Source organism: Rhea pennata, chromosome 2 (genome assembly GCF_028389875.1).
Source record: "Rhea pennata isolate bPtePen1 chromosome 2, bPtePen1.pri, whole genome shotgun sequence".
NCBI lineage: Eukaryota > Metazoa > Chordata > Aves > Rheiformes > Rheidae > Rhea > Rhea pennata.
Window position 1 is genome coordinate 53397558 of NC_084664.1, and position 16838 is coordinate 53414395.

At 34.6% G+C, this 16838-nt stretch overlaps 1 protein-coding gene across 5 annotated transcripts in view; it reads left to right on the top strand.

Moving 5' to 3' along the window:
* The window catches only part of BBS9 (Bardet-Biedl syndrome 9), a 308372-nt gene that overhangs the window by 28605 nt on the left and 262929 nt on the right, over window positions 1-16838 (top strand). For all 5 annotated transcript variants that reach the window (XM_062569543.1, XM_062569542.1, XM_062569545.1 and 2 more), the window contains 4 exons: window positions 1097-1271; window positions 8630-8714; window positions 10267-10450; window positions 10962-11091. In XM_062569543.1, the coding sequence (XP_062425527.1) occupies window positions 1097-1271; window positions 8630-8714; window positions 10267-10450; window positions 10962-11091 (574 nt within the window). The remainder of the gene's footprint in view (window positions 1-1096; window positions 1272-8629; window positions 8715-10266; window positions 10451-10961; window positions 11092-16838) is intronic.

Sequence of the window (16838 nt, forward strand, 5' to 3'; positions counted from 1 at the left end):
TTTTGTTTTCCTCCTTCCTTTCTTAGAAAATAATTTTTAAGGAGTTGGGAATGGCAATTGAGTAAACATGGCATTTGTGTTAATCCTCCATGCATCTACTATAGTTTGAGACATAAAGAGTACTTTAATGCGGAGGAATAGACTTGTATTAAATTACAAATATTGCTCTGCTATGTTTGCAAAATAGGAGTTCATCTCTGAATTTAGAAGAGTTACCTTCATCCACCTCAGAAGGTATTTGAGTCTTATTGTTGCAGCTGTCCTTTTATAAATATATGCAAAAGATCATTTATGTTTGAATTATTCCCATTGAATATGAAATGTAAAACCCACAATCAGCTTCTGATCCCTGAAGACTTCAAAATGAAACTTTGATTTAGACTGATGTAGTTGAACTTTGGCAAGTCATGTCTTGAAGCTGTTGAATCATGGAATTGCAGGGCTGAGAAACTTGAAGTCATGTATTCAAAGCTGTTTTTTTTATTTCTATGTTTAGTGTTGATAACAAGTTAATCACATCTGTTTTATTATCTTTTCTTGAGGATAAAAAAATGTGAATGCCAGTGTTAAAAACATTATCGTTGTATTATTTTCACAATGGTATATATTTCTATGATTATGAATACTATAAATACTATATATTTCTATGGTATTTTGTTATATTGCTTAGCTAGACTTGAAAATGTGGAATAGGTGATTTATTTCTAAATTAAAGTTGCTATGACTGTTTTAAAGGCACAGAGGTGCTTAATAACCAGAACAATTTTGTTTTTACAGGAGTATTCAAGTGTTTCTTTAAATGGAAATTGAACAATTAAGTCTTTGGGGATTTTGTTTTGAAATGAAATAATTAACTTTTTTGCTATTAATGTATTGTGAATGTTAGAAAAAAATCTAGTTATCTAATTTTGTTCTCTTTTAAAAAATAAGCTTTCTATTAAGATTGGAATGCTTAGGATTCTTTCCCATAGTTTACACTTACTTAAATTAAAATTAATCTTGTTTTTTAGGGTTACTTATGAATATTATTTAATTTGTTAACATATTAAAGATTAAAACTATATAATTAACATTGCTTTGTTTCCTTTGTATTTAGGTCGAGATTTGATATGTATACAGTCCATGGATGGTATGCTCATGTTATTTGAGCAGGAAAGCTATGCTTTTGGACGATTTTTACCTGGTTTTCTTCTGCCTGGTCCTTTAACTTACAGTTCTCGGACAGATTCTTTCATTACAGTGTCTTCCTGTCGACAGGTTGAGAGTTACAAGTATGTGTTTCTGTTAAGTAACTATTGCATATTTTGGTGATGTCATGTAGTAGGTAAGCAAGTGAAATAGAAAGTAATCAAGTCTGATTTTTATTGCCTTTACTTATATTGTATCCCAAAGCAGGTGACAAGTGGTTGCAAGAAAGATGAAAAGTAGTATATTTTATGTTGAATGTGATTAATATCTGCTGTAGAAGAAAACATGCTGTGTGTCCTGATTTTATGGTCATATTTAAATAATACAAAAATGTTGTTTTATTTTTAAGTTTATTAACTAATCAAAAGCACATCATGTTGTCCTGCAAGTGCCAGACTTTTTCACACTTCAGTGCAGTTGAGTTTTATGTGTGTTTTTGGTTTTTGTCTGCACAATTTGTCTGTTCCTTCCAATTGTTTCAACATCATTTTTATTTTGATGCAAATAGATGTTAGCTTGATGAATCTGTTCAATCTTCAGGAAAATTTTGAATCAGGTTAAAAGTCACTGAGAGTGCTTTTATAATCATAGGATCTTCTTCAAGGAATAGGAGCTGATGGGGAGAGATGGGATCGAGGAGGCTCACTAACCTAGTTGAGTGCTGCACCGAGGGTTAAGTACTAAATCCTGCAGTTAAGTGACAGAATAAGAGACAAGTAAAGTGCGCATAGAGGATGCTGTCATATGCCCTTAGAGGAAATGGAATGGCTGGGGGCTCACCTGGAGGTGTTCACAAACATCCACAGTCTGAGCAAAAAAGAGGAGCAACTTGAAGTCTGCATGTGGTTGTGGAGCTATGATGTCACTGTAGTTACAGGGATGCAGTGGGGTAGCTTGCATGCCTAAAATGATGCAGTTAATGGCTGCAGGCTCTTTAAGAAGAAAAGAAAGACAAGAGGAGATTTGTGTTCACCGCAGAGGCAGCTTGAACGCATGGGGCTCTGTTACAGAACAGATGACCAGCTTGTGAGAGGTCATAGGCCACAGTCAGATGGATGCACAGTGAAAAGGATGTTGTGGTGGACATCCCTGTGAAGCCACCTTAAACATGTAGAAGTCTTTTAATTGCAGACACTTGCTCTTGTGGAAGACTGATATCTGCTGGGAGGACAACACAATGGACTTAAGCAATCTAGAAGGTTTCTGGAGTGCATCAGGGAAAACGATGCAACTGCTTGTTAGGCTGGGAGGCAAAAATACTTTGCTGAATCCACAGCTTGCAAATAAGAAAGAGCTGCTTACAGATGCAATAGTCAGTGGCTGCAGGGCCCATGAGATGGTATAAATTAAGAATCTAACAGAGACGAAGAAGATCAGCAGACTAAAGATAGTAATTTCAGGAGAACAGACGTGGGCTAGTTCAGGGAACTAGGAGGCAGGATCCTGTGCAAGGCTGCCCTGAAGAACAAAAGGGCTCAGGATAGCTAGTGGGTCTTCATGGACAACCTTCTCAAAGCTGAGGAACAACCTATCTCAATATGCAAGAAAATGAGGAGGAATAGCAGAAGGCAGCTTGATGGAACAGGCAGCTCCTGACTGAATTCAAATGGAAAAAGGAAGTTTACAGGAGCTGGAAGCTAAGATGGACTACCAGGGAGGCATATAGTAGGGCATGTGGGCATGCAGGGGATGGGATTGGGGAAATAAGCTTGGTTCAAGTTTCTGCTGGCAGGGGATGTGAAGGGACAAGAAGGACTTCCACTTTTATGATAGATCAACCATAAAAAGACAATCAAGGAAATTGACCCACTGCTGAATGGATTAGGCAACTCTATGACAAAGGCATGGAAAAGAGCAAGGTATTCAACATAACCTGCCTCATGTTTTCTCTGTTAAAAATGTCAGGATTTGCTCTTAGACCTTCTGAGTCTCTGAACCTAGCAGTAAATTTTGGAGGGCAAAGGTACTACCTGCAATAAAAGAGAACTGAGAGCTGCAAGATGGAACAAAAAGTGGCAGAACTATCAGGCTTAAAAAGTAATGGTCAGTGGCTTGAACTGTTTCCTGGTCTGTTTAAGATTAAAATAGATAATTTAATAGCTTTAGAAGTGCTACAAGCAAATATTATATGAATCCCCAAAGTCCTTATTTTCAGTTCAGTATTTATTTTTTTTAGTAATAACTTAATAGAGTTTCATTTGCCCCACAACTGACAGATCATCTTTGTGAATTGTTATTTTAGGCAGCTGTCAATGAATCAAGTAATACTCATTTTTATACTCAAAATGTAAAAATGATCAGAGCTAAGCAGAGCCCAGAACTGGAGCCAGCAAACCATGCACGACCTCACCAGTGCTATGTAGAGGTGAAAGATCACCTTCCACGATCTACTGGCAATGCTCTGCCTAATGCAGCTCAGAATGCTGTTGGCCTTCCTTGCCATGAGAGTGCACTGCTGGCTCACAGTCAACTTGTTCACCAGAACCCCTAGTCTTCTTCTGTAGAGCTGCTTTCCAGCTGGTCATCCCCCAGCTGACTAGCCTTCTGCCTGGGGTTTTTCTTGCCCAAATGCAGGACTTTGCACTTCCCTTTGTTGAACTTCATGAAGTTCCTCTCAGCCCATTTCTCCAGCTTGTGGAAATCTCTCAATAGCAGCACAACACTGATGTATCTGCCACTCCTCCCAGTTTTCTATTGGCTGCAGTCTTCCTGAGGATTCACTCTGTCCTGTCATCTAGGTCATTAATGAAGATATTAAATAGTCTTGGATCCAGTATCAGACCCTGGGCTACACTACTAGTGATTAGCCTCCACATGGACTTTGTGCCTTCGATCAGTCTTCTGAGCCTGGCTGTTCAACCACTTTTCAGTCTGCTTCACTGTCTACTTATCTAGCCTGTACTTCATCAGCTTGCTATGAGGATGTTATGGGAGCCAAAAGCCTTACTGAAGTTAAGATAAACAACATCCATTGCTCTCTCCTGTCCATCAAGCCAGTCATCTCATAGTTGAAGGCTATCAGTTTGGTTAAGCATGATTTCCCCTTTGTAAATCCATGCTGACCACTCCTGATCACCTTCTTGTCCTTGATGTGTTTGGAATGATTTACAGGAGGATTTGCTCCATCACCTTTCCAGGGATCAAGGTGAGGCTGACTGGCTTATAGTTTCCCAGATTCTCCCTTCTTCCCTTTTTGAAGTTGAGAGTGATTTTGCTTTCTTCCGTTTCATAAGGACCTCTCTCGATTGTCCTTTTTTTTTTTTTTTTTTTTTTGTGTGATCTTTCAAAATTAATTACGAGTGATTTTGCAATGACTTTGGCCAGCTTCCTTGGCACATGTTGGTTCTGCATCCCAACATGTCCCATGGACTTGTGTTTCAGGATGTTGAAGTCAGTTGAAAACAGAATGCATAATCTGGACCTGTTCAAATAATTAATGTTTCAGTATGCGTGAATGTTATGCTTGAACATGGTTGTATACATGACAGCTTTATTTTTCCTTATTTATTTTTAATATGATGAGAAGGCTTGGAAACTTTGACACTTATTGTTGGAAAACATTAGTGCTTTTACAGACTGATTCAAAACTAACCAATTACGTGAGATCTAATGCTAGGCTTTTTGGATTTTTTTTTCTTTTTGAGAGATATGTTAGCTCAAGATTGAGTGCTAGGATGTTATTAGTCAGGTACATTAGGTACATTGTAGTGAAATCCAACTGAGAAGCATAAATGAGTATTTTGGTGTTTTCAAAGGTAAATACCTTAGAATTTCCAAAACTGGCAACAAAACTTTTCCTGTCTGTTTTGAGATTTTTTTCCCCCCTTTTTTCACTAGCTGAAACACTACTTGGCCTACTTATTTTCCTGCTTGTAAAGAACTTTTCTTTTGTTTAAACCTTGACTTTGCTATTTTGCTGAGGATACGTGAGATTTTCATGCTTCCAATTGTAAGCAGGCTTGGAATATATTCCCTTTCGAATGTCTAATGATCTACCTTCTTGCATTTTTGATCCTATAACAGGTCAAAAACATGACTTGCCACTCTCTATTTGCATGGCATTGTGTTCGGATAAAATGAATGTATTTTTATCATTACCTTGGAGTCGTATTTGCTGTTTGTGCTTATGTGGTCTTTTGAAGCTCTGATGGTAAATATTTTCAGGTCACTTTTCTTTTGGGAGTTTGTTCTACATTAAAAACAACTGCTAAAGCTGGCAACTCCTCTCTCTGCAATTAAGCAGCAGAGAACTTGGGAAGCACTTAATACACTGAACTGAGGTTTCTATTTTCCTAAATTGAATCTTTCAACTTCTCTTCTTCCTTTCCTCCCAATCCCCAGAGTCCTCTACTTGATCTCTACGTCCCTTGAAGCTGCAGAAACTTTACCTTCACAATCTTGCATGACTTTTGGTTTTAGATACACCAAATCACTCCACTGCAACAGATATTACTAAATAAATGAATAAATTTATATCAGGACCAAAAGTGTTGCCCTTTTTTTGCGAATGTGTTTGAGCGCAGTTGTCGCTGCTCTTCTTCCTGGACGTAATTTATTTTATGCCTTTTATATAGGAGTGGCCGAGTGATATGCTAAACCTCTTAACCAGGATAGTTTTTTCTTTAATTTTTTTAAACTGACCACAGTATGATTATGAATCATCTATTGTCTTCAAGTCATTAGTTCACTGACACAGATCAAAATATACTTTCTGCAGTGAGATTTGTTCTTGATTACAAGAACAATTGATTACAGTAGTGACATAATCTAAGGCATTTAAAAGATCATTTTAGTGATTTTTTTTTTAGAAGGGAATTAATATTTATGAAGATGTAGTGTCCTTGGACATTTAGGGAATCATCATATCTATAAACTTTATTTTCTGTCAGAACTAAAATTATATATTATTTTATCATAAAAGCTCTTACTCATGCTATATTTTGGGCACAAGAGGCTGAAGGTATGTGGAATAATTATAATCATAAAAGAAATCAAGAATGATGCTCTTTTTTTTTTTTTTTTTTTTTTTTTGGCAGATTATGCCCTCAATAGTCTAAGCCAGGGAATGTTAACCTAACACAGTACTTGGTCATAACATATATTATCTTGTTTTATAACCCAAATTTCTCAATCAATACTCTCTGTTTATTATGGTCCTTAAGCTTAATGAGAAATTTTTAGCTTCTGGATATTGCATCAGCAGATTATAATCATTGTGTATTATTTTATTAATAAAGGATAAGGTATGTGGTGTAAGTAAAAGTAATTTGTAAAAAAAATAGAAATTCATAATTTTATGACTTCTAAGAAAAATAAATTAGAATTCAATTTCCATTAATATTGAAAATGAGTACGAAGAAATATTTTCCATTTAAAATGGACATCTAAATCGTTTTCGTCATGTTTAAAAATTCATGACTTACTACTTTAACAGGTTGGGCTAAAATTTTCTCTCTGTAACTGATTCACAAACATGCTGTCTTTATTGTAGAAATATGTTGTTTTAAGGATATTTTTCATTTGGATCCTGTTTATTGATCTTTACTACTATCATGTCTTAAGACACTGTGGTGCCAGTCTCTAGTGTCTCTGAACTATAAGGCATTAGAACAGAGCTAAATAATCATTTTAAAGTGAAGAAAATTGACATGATGAGGAGAGAAAAGGTTATTTTGGTTTATGTTAAACAGTTTTTTTTTTTCTTATTTTAGTAGAGGACAAACGTAGTGGTCCTACCTAGTATTTTAGCAGAACAAGTTGACAAATTAGAAATTGTCCATTTTCCTGTTGCTCATACAGAGCACTGCTTGCAGTAGCAATAGCTTTTATGTTAATTCAGAATTCTTTCACTATCTGAAGGCAAAACTCCTTTCATATTTAAATAATTATTTATATGATTAATCATATATTAATTATTATATTTGATGTGATAGCTGTACTGAAAATTTGTCTGTTGGTCATCTGTGGTTTGAGGCTTTTCGTGATGAGGGACTTGTATTCAGTTAAGTGGTACTTAGATGTCAATGCATATTGCTGTTCAGTGGGATTTTCGTTTGGAGACTATGTATCAGCCCATGATTAGATAATGAAAAGATTACATATCAATTTACATTTCTTGCCCAGATTCGTGATATCACCAAAATAAAATGAAAAGAGAAATTTTTATTACATCAGAATCTGAAACATCTTTTATAAATTCTCTTTCAAATTAAAAAAGGCAAGTGAATTTGTTTGTGTAGGAAGACGTTAAAAAGACATAATCATTTTGTACTTCTAAAAGCAATTTATTTAGTATTTTTAATTAGGTCATAGTATTCACCTTATCAGTTATATTACTTATAGCAAGTACATAGTTTATAGTGTCTTGTGTAAGTAAAATAGTACTAGAAGCTAATTAAATAAATCCATCAATAGCCGGCACCACAATGCTGAGATGTGAAGGTTGCTATATCATCATTTAAAATATATAACTTTGATAATATACAAAAAATGTATTTTTTAATTATTAAACTATCACAGACTTAGGAAGAATAGGAACATCCAGAAGTTTGTTGTTTTGAATTTACAAGTTGAAGGTACTCCATTACTTCCAGGATTGAACTCTATCTTTTGGATAAAAAGTTTTAACAATGAAAAATATTTTGCATTGATAATCTTCTGTGTCTGTGTGATTTTTTTTTTTTTTTTTTTTTTTTAAAAAAACTTTGTGAGAGGTTTTGATTATTTGGTACAGATTATCGGTAATGTAACTTCATTGGAAACAAATTAGTTCAGTAAGTTATAACACCAGTGCAAATTTGGGAAAGACTAGGAGTTACAGATGGCATCTTTCATGCTAATGTCTTCATTTCAAACTTTTACTTAGTACTCTAGCCTGACAGTTAGAAAGTAAAAACACAGCAACTTTTGCTTGTTTCTCAAATATATTTGAGACGAATGTGCCACCTATTAATGCCAATTTACAGCTATTTCTTGGATTAGAACCATTTAGTCTACTTAATGGACCTATTTGAGATTGTAACTGTTATAAATATCAGATTATATTTTGAAGTAGTTTATATTAAAAAAATGAAATTTATAAAGCTGATTACAAGCAAAGAAAGTTTTAATTTTTGTCATTGTCCCTGTTTCATATTTTGAAAATATGTTGGTATCTGGACTGCCTCATTTGTAGTCTGTGTTTCTATCTTTTAATATATTAAAACTTTTTTTTTTAAATCAGATAAAAATTCCAATAAAATGTATGTTTTGAATTCTACCTTTGCATTTGACTCCTATTGTACAGTGATATTCATTTTAAAATCTGTGCTGTTAATAGATGTATCTTCCAATGTATGCATAGTCATAGTTTGATAATTGTATTCTACTTTTTTACCTGATGTAAAAGGTTTTAATTACAAAAATATTTGCTATTTTATTTCTTTTTAATTTTCTATAACAGATACCAAGTGCTAGTGTTTGCAACGGATGCTGATGAAAGACAAGAAACAGAACAGCAAAAACTTAGTTCTGGAAAAAGACTTGTGGTAAAACCTGTTTATTTTACATAACCTGTACGGTACATTGCATAAGTATTTAAAAGATTGAATACTAAGTTACAAATGGAAAAATTGTCTGCTGACAAAGGACCTGATCCAACTTCCATTAAAGGCAATGGAAAGACTCCAGTAGATTTTTGTTAGGATTTCTTTGGGCTCAAATTGTTTAAGGTTGGACCTTAAAATTCCCTGTTGTTCTAAGAAAAAAGATGATTGTGTTCCATAATTGGCTATTTCTAAGCTAGTCTTTGTAATACAGAATCTAAACCGTAGTAAAATAGATACGTATGAAATATTGCTCAAGTCTTGAATGTGACAGTCTATTTGTGACTGTGTATTGGATTTACAAAATAAACTTCATTGCACTTGGAGAGTCCTTTATTCTTTACTAGAAAACTCTGCATTGAAAAAGATATTTCCCTAAATAGCCAGTACGTGCAAAGTCCTGGACTCTTTCTTTTCTCTCTGGACTCTTTCTTTTTATTTCCTTTTTCTTTTTCCTATCAAAAACGTGAAATAATAGTTTTCAGAAGTGCTTTACAACTAATAAATTGTTTAATAATTGATCTGCATTATATTAAGAAGAGAGAAATTTCCATTTCTGTGCTTCTGTATTGAAATTGCTTGTCAGCTGAATATAGTACGTAACGCACTTGGCTCATCTTAGTTCAGGTGTGATGGTAAAATATAGGGAGCGAGATGTGAAGACATTCAGCTGTGAAGACAATTGGACTTCAATATTTTCGGTCATTAGAAATCCTGAATTCCTGTTCAATCAGTTTGGCAGTAGTCATAAACAATTTTTTGCTGGTGTGAATTGGTTTAGTTGAAACTTCTGAGAGGAGCCGAAATAAACTAATGAAATGTATCAGTAAGCAGCAGTATTGTTTAAAGGTGTAAGGATATATAGGCAAGGCAAGATTTGCAAGTATTTATTTATTCTACCAATGTATGTGGTTGAAAAGTAGACAAGCTTCCATGCATGCAACCATTCTTCAGACTGAAAATGTACATTAGTGACTGCAAGTATGAATGTTGGCTTGTGCACCTGAAATCTACTTTACTTTTTCCAATTAGATATATTGGTAGAATTACATATGTTGGTAGAATAAGTTCTGCTTAATAGCCCTGCCCTTGATGTCAAAGGACATGGGCAGAGGCAGATTTAAATGATTTTGTAATTGTGTACTTGGATTTAATATTCACAGTATAAAGCACTGTATGTTGAATGGGATGTGTATCTTGAAGTTTAGTTTAATATATTTGTAAATGGAAGCATAGCCATCAATTCATGACTGTTTCAAAAAGTGCTTTTTTTGAACCTGTTTTTGCTGTTTTTCTCACAATGAAGAAAACCACAACTGACTTCAAAACAACTAGGTGGGTAGCTAGAACATTTTCTCCTTCCAAAAAGACCTTGAGTTTGGTTTTCTAACTGTATTACTCGTATTCATGTAATTTGAATTCTGAGCTTTCTGTAAGTATTTTATTTAATATTCAAATGTTGGCTGATCTCTGGAGCATGTTTTTTCTTTTGAAGGTGGACTGGGCTTTAAACATCGGAGAGCAAGCACTGGATATATGCGTTGTGTCCTTTAATCAGGCAGTTTCTTCTGTTTTTGTGCTTGGTGAGAGAAACTTCTTTTGCCTTAAGGATAATGGGCAAATCCGATTCATGAAAAAACTTGATTGCAGCCCAAGTTGCTTCCTTCCTTATTGCTCAGGTTTGTAAAACGAAAATTCAACTAAAAAGCATTATTATAATTTTTACAGCTAAGAATTTTTTTCACTGAATAAATATATTCTTCTTAAGATGTTGTTGATTCATAGAAAATATGTGAAATCAACTCTTCCTTGTTTTGGAGGAAGCAGATTTATTTTCAAATATTGCTTAGTGTGGCTTGTGGAAAAGTTGTGATGTGTAGTATGTAATTGGATTTTGTATTCATGATTAATCACTTATCTCTTGGTTACTGTTGATAGTTATTATTCATGCGATTTTCTTCATTTTGCCATCTTAAATTTCTGTAAGTAAAAATAAAAGTATTTGCATGTGTGTGTATATATATATATTAATATAAATATATGAAATAGATGTGTGATATATTCATATTCACGTGTACCAAGTAATGGCTTACAAGGAGAAGAAAAAATAACAATAATACAAGCCTGAAAGAAAAGTACTGGCTTATGAAAGTATCTTTCAACTTAAAACAGTTTTTATATCTCTAACAGTGACAGAAGGAACAATAAACACTCTAGTTGGAAACCATAGTAACATGTTGTGTGTTTATCAAGATGTGACACTGAAATGGGCCACTCAACTTCCTCACATTCCTGTATCAGTAAAAATAGCAAATTTACAGTAAGTATCTTAAAGTTTACTTTTTCAAATTTGTTTACAGTAGTGAAATTAACCTGTAGATCCTAACAAATAAGGTGAACTGTAGAAGGAAAATTCGAAGTGTTTTTTTTTTGTTGTGTAAAACATTCATTACATTAATGGAAATACTGATAAGTCTCAAAGAATTCTAGAATTGCTGTATTCATGCTTTAGATTTTCTGATTTTAATGCATGAGGACAGAACTTGGTCTCTCCAATTAAGTGAAATTAATTTAGGAACTGTATAAATTGCTCAGGATTGCACTGCCACAGACCTTTTTTTTTTTTTTTTTTTGTAAAACGTGTAAGAGTGACAGGGCAAAAAACTTAGGGAGAGGGAGGGATCAAATGTAAAGAAATACTCTTATTATTACTTGTGCTGAATTTCTGTCACTGAAACAAGAAGCAAACTACACTAAAGTTCAACTAGTGTTTTTACAATCCAACTTACGACTATACTCTGCGAACATACTACGTGAACAACACTGTGGGTGCTGGCTGCCTGGTGACCGTGACCACATGGAACGCAGTGGGAGTATCCTGGGCAGGTAGATTACTTCAGGGCCCGAGCAGGCTTTAGTGGCTGTAGTTATGCCTTTGAACTGTAATGCTAACATACTCTGAAAACTTACTGGATCACAGTGTGTGTTTTATCACAAAATCTCATAACGTGAAAATGCAACATCTGACTAACTAGCTTTACGCAGCCTGGAAATCTGTAAGGGGAGTTAGCGTTTTTCTGTTTGGTACTAATGGGTACTTAATGATTTTAAAATAGTTGTAATTAAAAAAAAAAAATTTTTTTTTTGGAGAGACTCTAAAGAGTTGTGATAGCTTTCATCCAGCAAGTGTTACATGTGAAATAGAACAAATTATCCCAGTGGGCCAGTTTGCATAAAACAAAAGAGGAAAGTTTTGCAGGGTATGACAGCACAGCTTTTAAAGTTTGGAAAAAAATGTCAGTGTCATTAGAAAAAAAAGAAAAAAATAGGAGATTATACTAATGTTAGTACATACAATTATTTGTTTATAATGCATGTTATTCAAATATTTGTTTTAATTAACCTTTAAGAAATTTATGCAATTTCTACTTGTTTCATGTAATTTTTAGCATTCAGTAGTTTGATCTTAGTGAGAATGTTGACAGCCTGGTAATTTGTCCCAGATCACTTTGCAAATATAGAATCAAAATTCCCACAGGCATACTAATACTAGGCTTTGGCTTGGGGCTTTGTTCCGTGAAGGATGGAGAGAAAGCATTCTAGACATACAAGCTTATTTTTTTTATACAGGTACTGATAAAAACACACATGCATTTGTGTACGCACATACACAAACACACAGATGTATTCATATATAATATAGATATATAAATGTGTATGAGTGTACACACACACACACACACACACACACACACACACACACGCGCACAGCCTGAAAGGAATGGGAGAGGTCTAGGGCATATGTGTTTCAGAGCTATGCACCAGGAGCAGTATAAGATCTCTCCCTTGTGTAGTTGGCTAAGGTAAGAGACATGGTTGAAGGACAAAGATTTGGAAAGAAATGTGATTATCTGCTGGTTGAAGGTACTAACACAAAGCAGTAAATAGTCCAAGTAAATTTTGACTTAAACTGCTTTGAAGCTCATCTCAGTATGCGCAGATACTGAAAAAATCTGAGTGATCTATGGATTGCTAATAATATTGGATACTCAGCTGGAGCTACTGATTGATTGTGTGCCTGGGTGAAGAAAAGCAGATGGCCAATACATCAACTCTTTCTTATTTCTAGTAGCTGTTGTTTTCAGAAATCCCACTGCAGCTTTTATTGTCATAAGCTGCTCTCACTTCTGACCTCCTCCATTCCAGGAGATGTAGTTTGCTCCCAGGGAGTAGAGAGATCTGGTTTACAGCTCAAAGTTTGGATTCTTATTAGAATAATGGTAGATTCCAGTATTTCATATTGTTCACTTTTTTAATGTGACCTCCATCTTTTTATCCTGCAGGAGTAACTCTTGCTGCTTGATTTTATTAACATGGACATAATTTTTTCTGCATACATATGGCTTTTTGCTTTGTTAGACAGTCCTTTAGATCACTGTATTCAAAAGGTAATTAAAAATTTCAGTACTTCCTAATGTCATGTAAATGTAGCTAAATTCCTCATCCAAGCACACACTTCCAACCTTTCCTACAGCCTTTTCTCAAGCCTTTGCAATCTGTTTTTGCTTGTATCCACTCAGAACATTCCTACAAAAACTATGGTAGCTCATCACTTTGAACAAATCATTTTCCTCAATTTTTCGCTTCCCTGGCTCATCCTCTAGTGCCTCAAAGTTGGGTTAATTATCTTTCTTTCAGACCTGTACAGCTATTCATTACAGGCACAGGAAGTCTAATGCATTTGGCGTATGTTGCTGTTATTGCTTCTGTTAGAAACAAATATGCCTTGCAAGTGTAGAAGGATATAGGAAGCTTTTCAGTACATGTACAGTAACTTTAATGCTTGCAAAAGAAACATATGTGACCAGCAAGTCATGTTAGGATATCCCGTGATATAGGACTAGATTTAGTGTATCCCACATGTTTAGATACATGATATATTTACCATGCTTTTGGAAAAAAGCTAATTTCCTGTTCATTCAGTTTTAACGCTGGGTGAGAATGAAAATGCTTGTCCAATTGGATACATTTGGTCATTTATTTAAATATATGTGGTATGCTTATACTTCTGTCCTACATTCAAAATGAAGATGAGCTAAACAGCAAAAATGGCAGTAAAGCTTACAGAGGTAGTAATTTGATTTAAACAAAGGATATGTTTAAAAATATATATATATACTTAAAATAAAATTCTCTTATATGAGTCAATGTGATAATGATTTTCTAATGCGCCACTCAGGAGAGGCCTCAGTCCCAATTGGGGCCTAAGAAAAGCATTATTAGAAGCTATTTTATGTAAATCTCTTGGGGCAGAAGCAGTGACTGTCTCATAACCAGTGATACACTTATAATCTTTATAGTTTACTCCTAAGATCAAACCTTCAGTGGCTTCAGAGAATTTCAGCTGTGTAAGCAACTTGTGTTTCTAGTGTGTGCCTCTCATTTTCTTTATGAATTTATTTTTCTCTTACAATAATGTGAAATCCAGTATTTCTCTATAGCAAACAGCAGCATCGAAATAATGATAATAACACACCACAACATTTGGGATTACATTCCAGAATAAGCTGTTTGATTTCCATACCACTGTTTTCAGAAACATACTAGGAAAAATTTGAATAAAAAATAAATGGGAACTAATAACCTTTTTAGTGAGATTCATCTGTTTATGCTGTACAAGTGATGTATTTTTAAGCTGTTAAACTACACTTTTTGATTCTCTTTTCTGTTACAAAAATCTGAGTGTTCTCTCAGTGAATTGAAAATGAAAAATTCTTATAAAAACTTGCAGTTAGAAACTTGAGTAAAGGTAAAAACTTGAGAGTTTAAATAACTTACTTTGTGTATTACCTGAAGATATGTATAACTGTGATCACTAAACTGGCAGTTCAGTTCCAATCATTGTTATAGAAATTTTTCTATCTTGTTAGATGTTTATATTCTTCTGTTAATGAGTAGTAGTTAACAGCAATATTTATGATTGTTTTAATGTCAGGAGATTCCTGTATTATTAACATTGCCTGGATTGCTTCAGAGACATAACCACTTAACTTGAAAATTTGGATTAACTTAATCTGTTTAGGGCTTTGTCTCATATGAGTATAAATTCAGCTTTCCATTAACAGGCCTGCTTACAGTTGTAGGTTTTTTTAGTAGTTCTGTGTCATTACCCTTTAAGCTGTGGCTGTGCAAAAGCATCCTCTTTGAAGCTGAAACTCTTGAAGAAAATGGTTGTGTTCTGCCTGAGCTGATGGGGGGAAAAGCCCCCTCTAGAGTGGTTTGAGAGAGAAACTGTTGATGTGCTGCAGTTAAAACAGCTGGACTCTGGGAAGTTACATAAAAGAGTTGGTGAAAATTTGAGTGGAATAGGAATTCTTGTGTTGAAACAATAATTCTGAGCACCAGTGTTAGCTTGGTATCCATCACAGTAATCCAAATATCTTCTCTGCACTGACTTCAAAGCCTATTTCTTTTTTTCTTATCCTGCCATAGCCACTTCCCTGTTTCACTGGAGAGCTTTTTTTCTAAGACCTTCACTGTACTTTGTAAAGGAAGTGTCTCTGGTATTGGTGGATTTGATGCAGTCACTTTTTTGTGCTGAGATATGTTGGATTTTCCTTTCTCTCTCCAAATTTAAGTAATTGTATGGGGAGCAGGCCTATAGGAATGTGATGCTGACAAAGCTGTTTACAGTTCTTGTCAGCTAAAACACTTGCTAGGAACTTTTTTTTTTCTTTCTTTTTGCATTGGCAGGAATTTGAGCTTGTAAAATTAAGTGACTTAGCCCTTCTTCTACCAAAAAAGGTGGATTATGTTTGTCTGAATCATCTAAAATAACTTTTGGAGAAAATAGCAGAAGGTCACTTTATTAGGGCCTATCACAGGTCGTATTTGTTTTCCTATGTCTGAATTATCCTGTCTCCATATGCTTGACCATAAAAGGTCCTAGGAGTGGATTAAAATCCTTAGACCACTCGCTTTTCTATTTATTTGACATTAATTCCCCTGGCAAAGCTGTTTCCAAGAGTGCCATGTTCTAAAGGCTGATGGATTGCACTAAGTGCTGCTCTGACCCAGCTGGCCTGAAACTGGAACAGTATGTTAAGGTGCGTTCAGTCTGAAGCAAAGTAGCTCGTGTGGCTAGCCTCGGGGATGTTTCCATCACAGGCTTCTGAGACGCCGCTGTGGGCTGAAGAAAAACCACATAGAGCACTAGAGCTTGGATTTAGTCTCAGGGAAGGGAATTCTGTTTTGATCGCTTCCAAGTTACAAACCTGTTTTTGTACTAGGAAAGCATGAAGGCTCTAAATCAAGGACTCTGTTTCTTCTTAATGTTTTTTAAGTTGGCTAGTTTTCATTTTACTGCTTGGTTTTGTTTGTACACAGCCTTTAGGTTGTACCTAGTAAGCCTGTACTTGCTAAAAGATAGTCTGTCTTTGTCTCTTTTAAAAGTGAAATAGACCACAAAATACATCTCTTTTCATTTATTCCACCCCCTCCCCCAAATGATATTGCCTGGTGCCACTAGTTTTCAGTCTTTATGCTCTGAGTTATCCATCAAGTAGTGAAGTCTGATGATACTTGTAAAGAAAAAATAGTTGATTAGATGTGGAATTTGTCTACAGATGCAGTTCTCAATGTGATGTCTTTTTGTTTTTACATCTAGGAATTAGAATATCAGTACCAACACTCTCTTTTGTGAGCTTTTGTACATCTTGTGTCTGTGACTGAAAGGACTGTACTTACTCTTTATGGAAGAAAGATTTTTTTTGAAGCAAGTAACTATCAAAATGACATATATGCTGTGTAAAATGTGTAGTTCTCTTTCTTACAAGGAGTTGACAGATATGGACAAGTTGGTGAAAGTTAGCATAATACTTGCTTTTACTTTCATTTATTTGACAAGTAAATATCATTTTACTTAGTGATAGCACAGCATGTTTTCTGAAGAGGAAATGTAAAGTGGTTTGGAAAAGGTTTTTTTTTGAGTTTATTTTTTAGCTTAGAAGTAATTTATTGCATTTGAAGAATATGAATTTCTGAGCTTGTAATATTAAATTTCCAGTA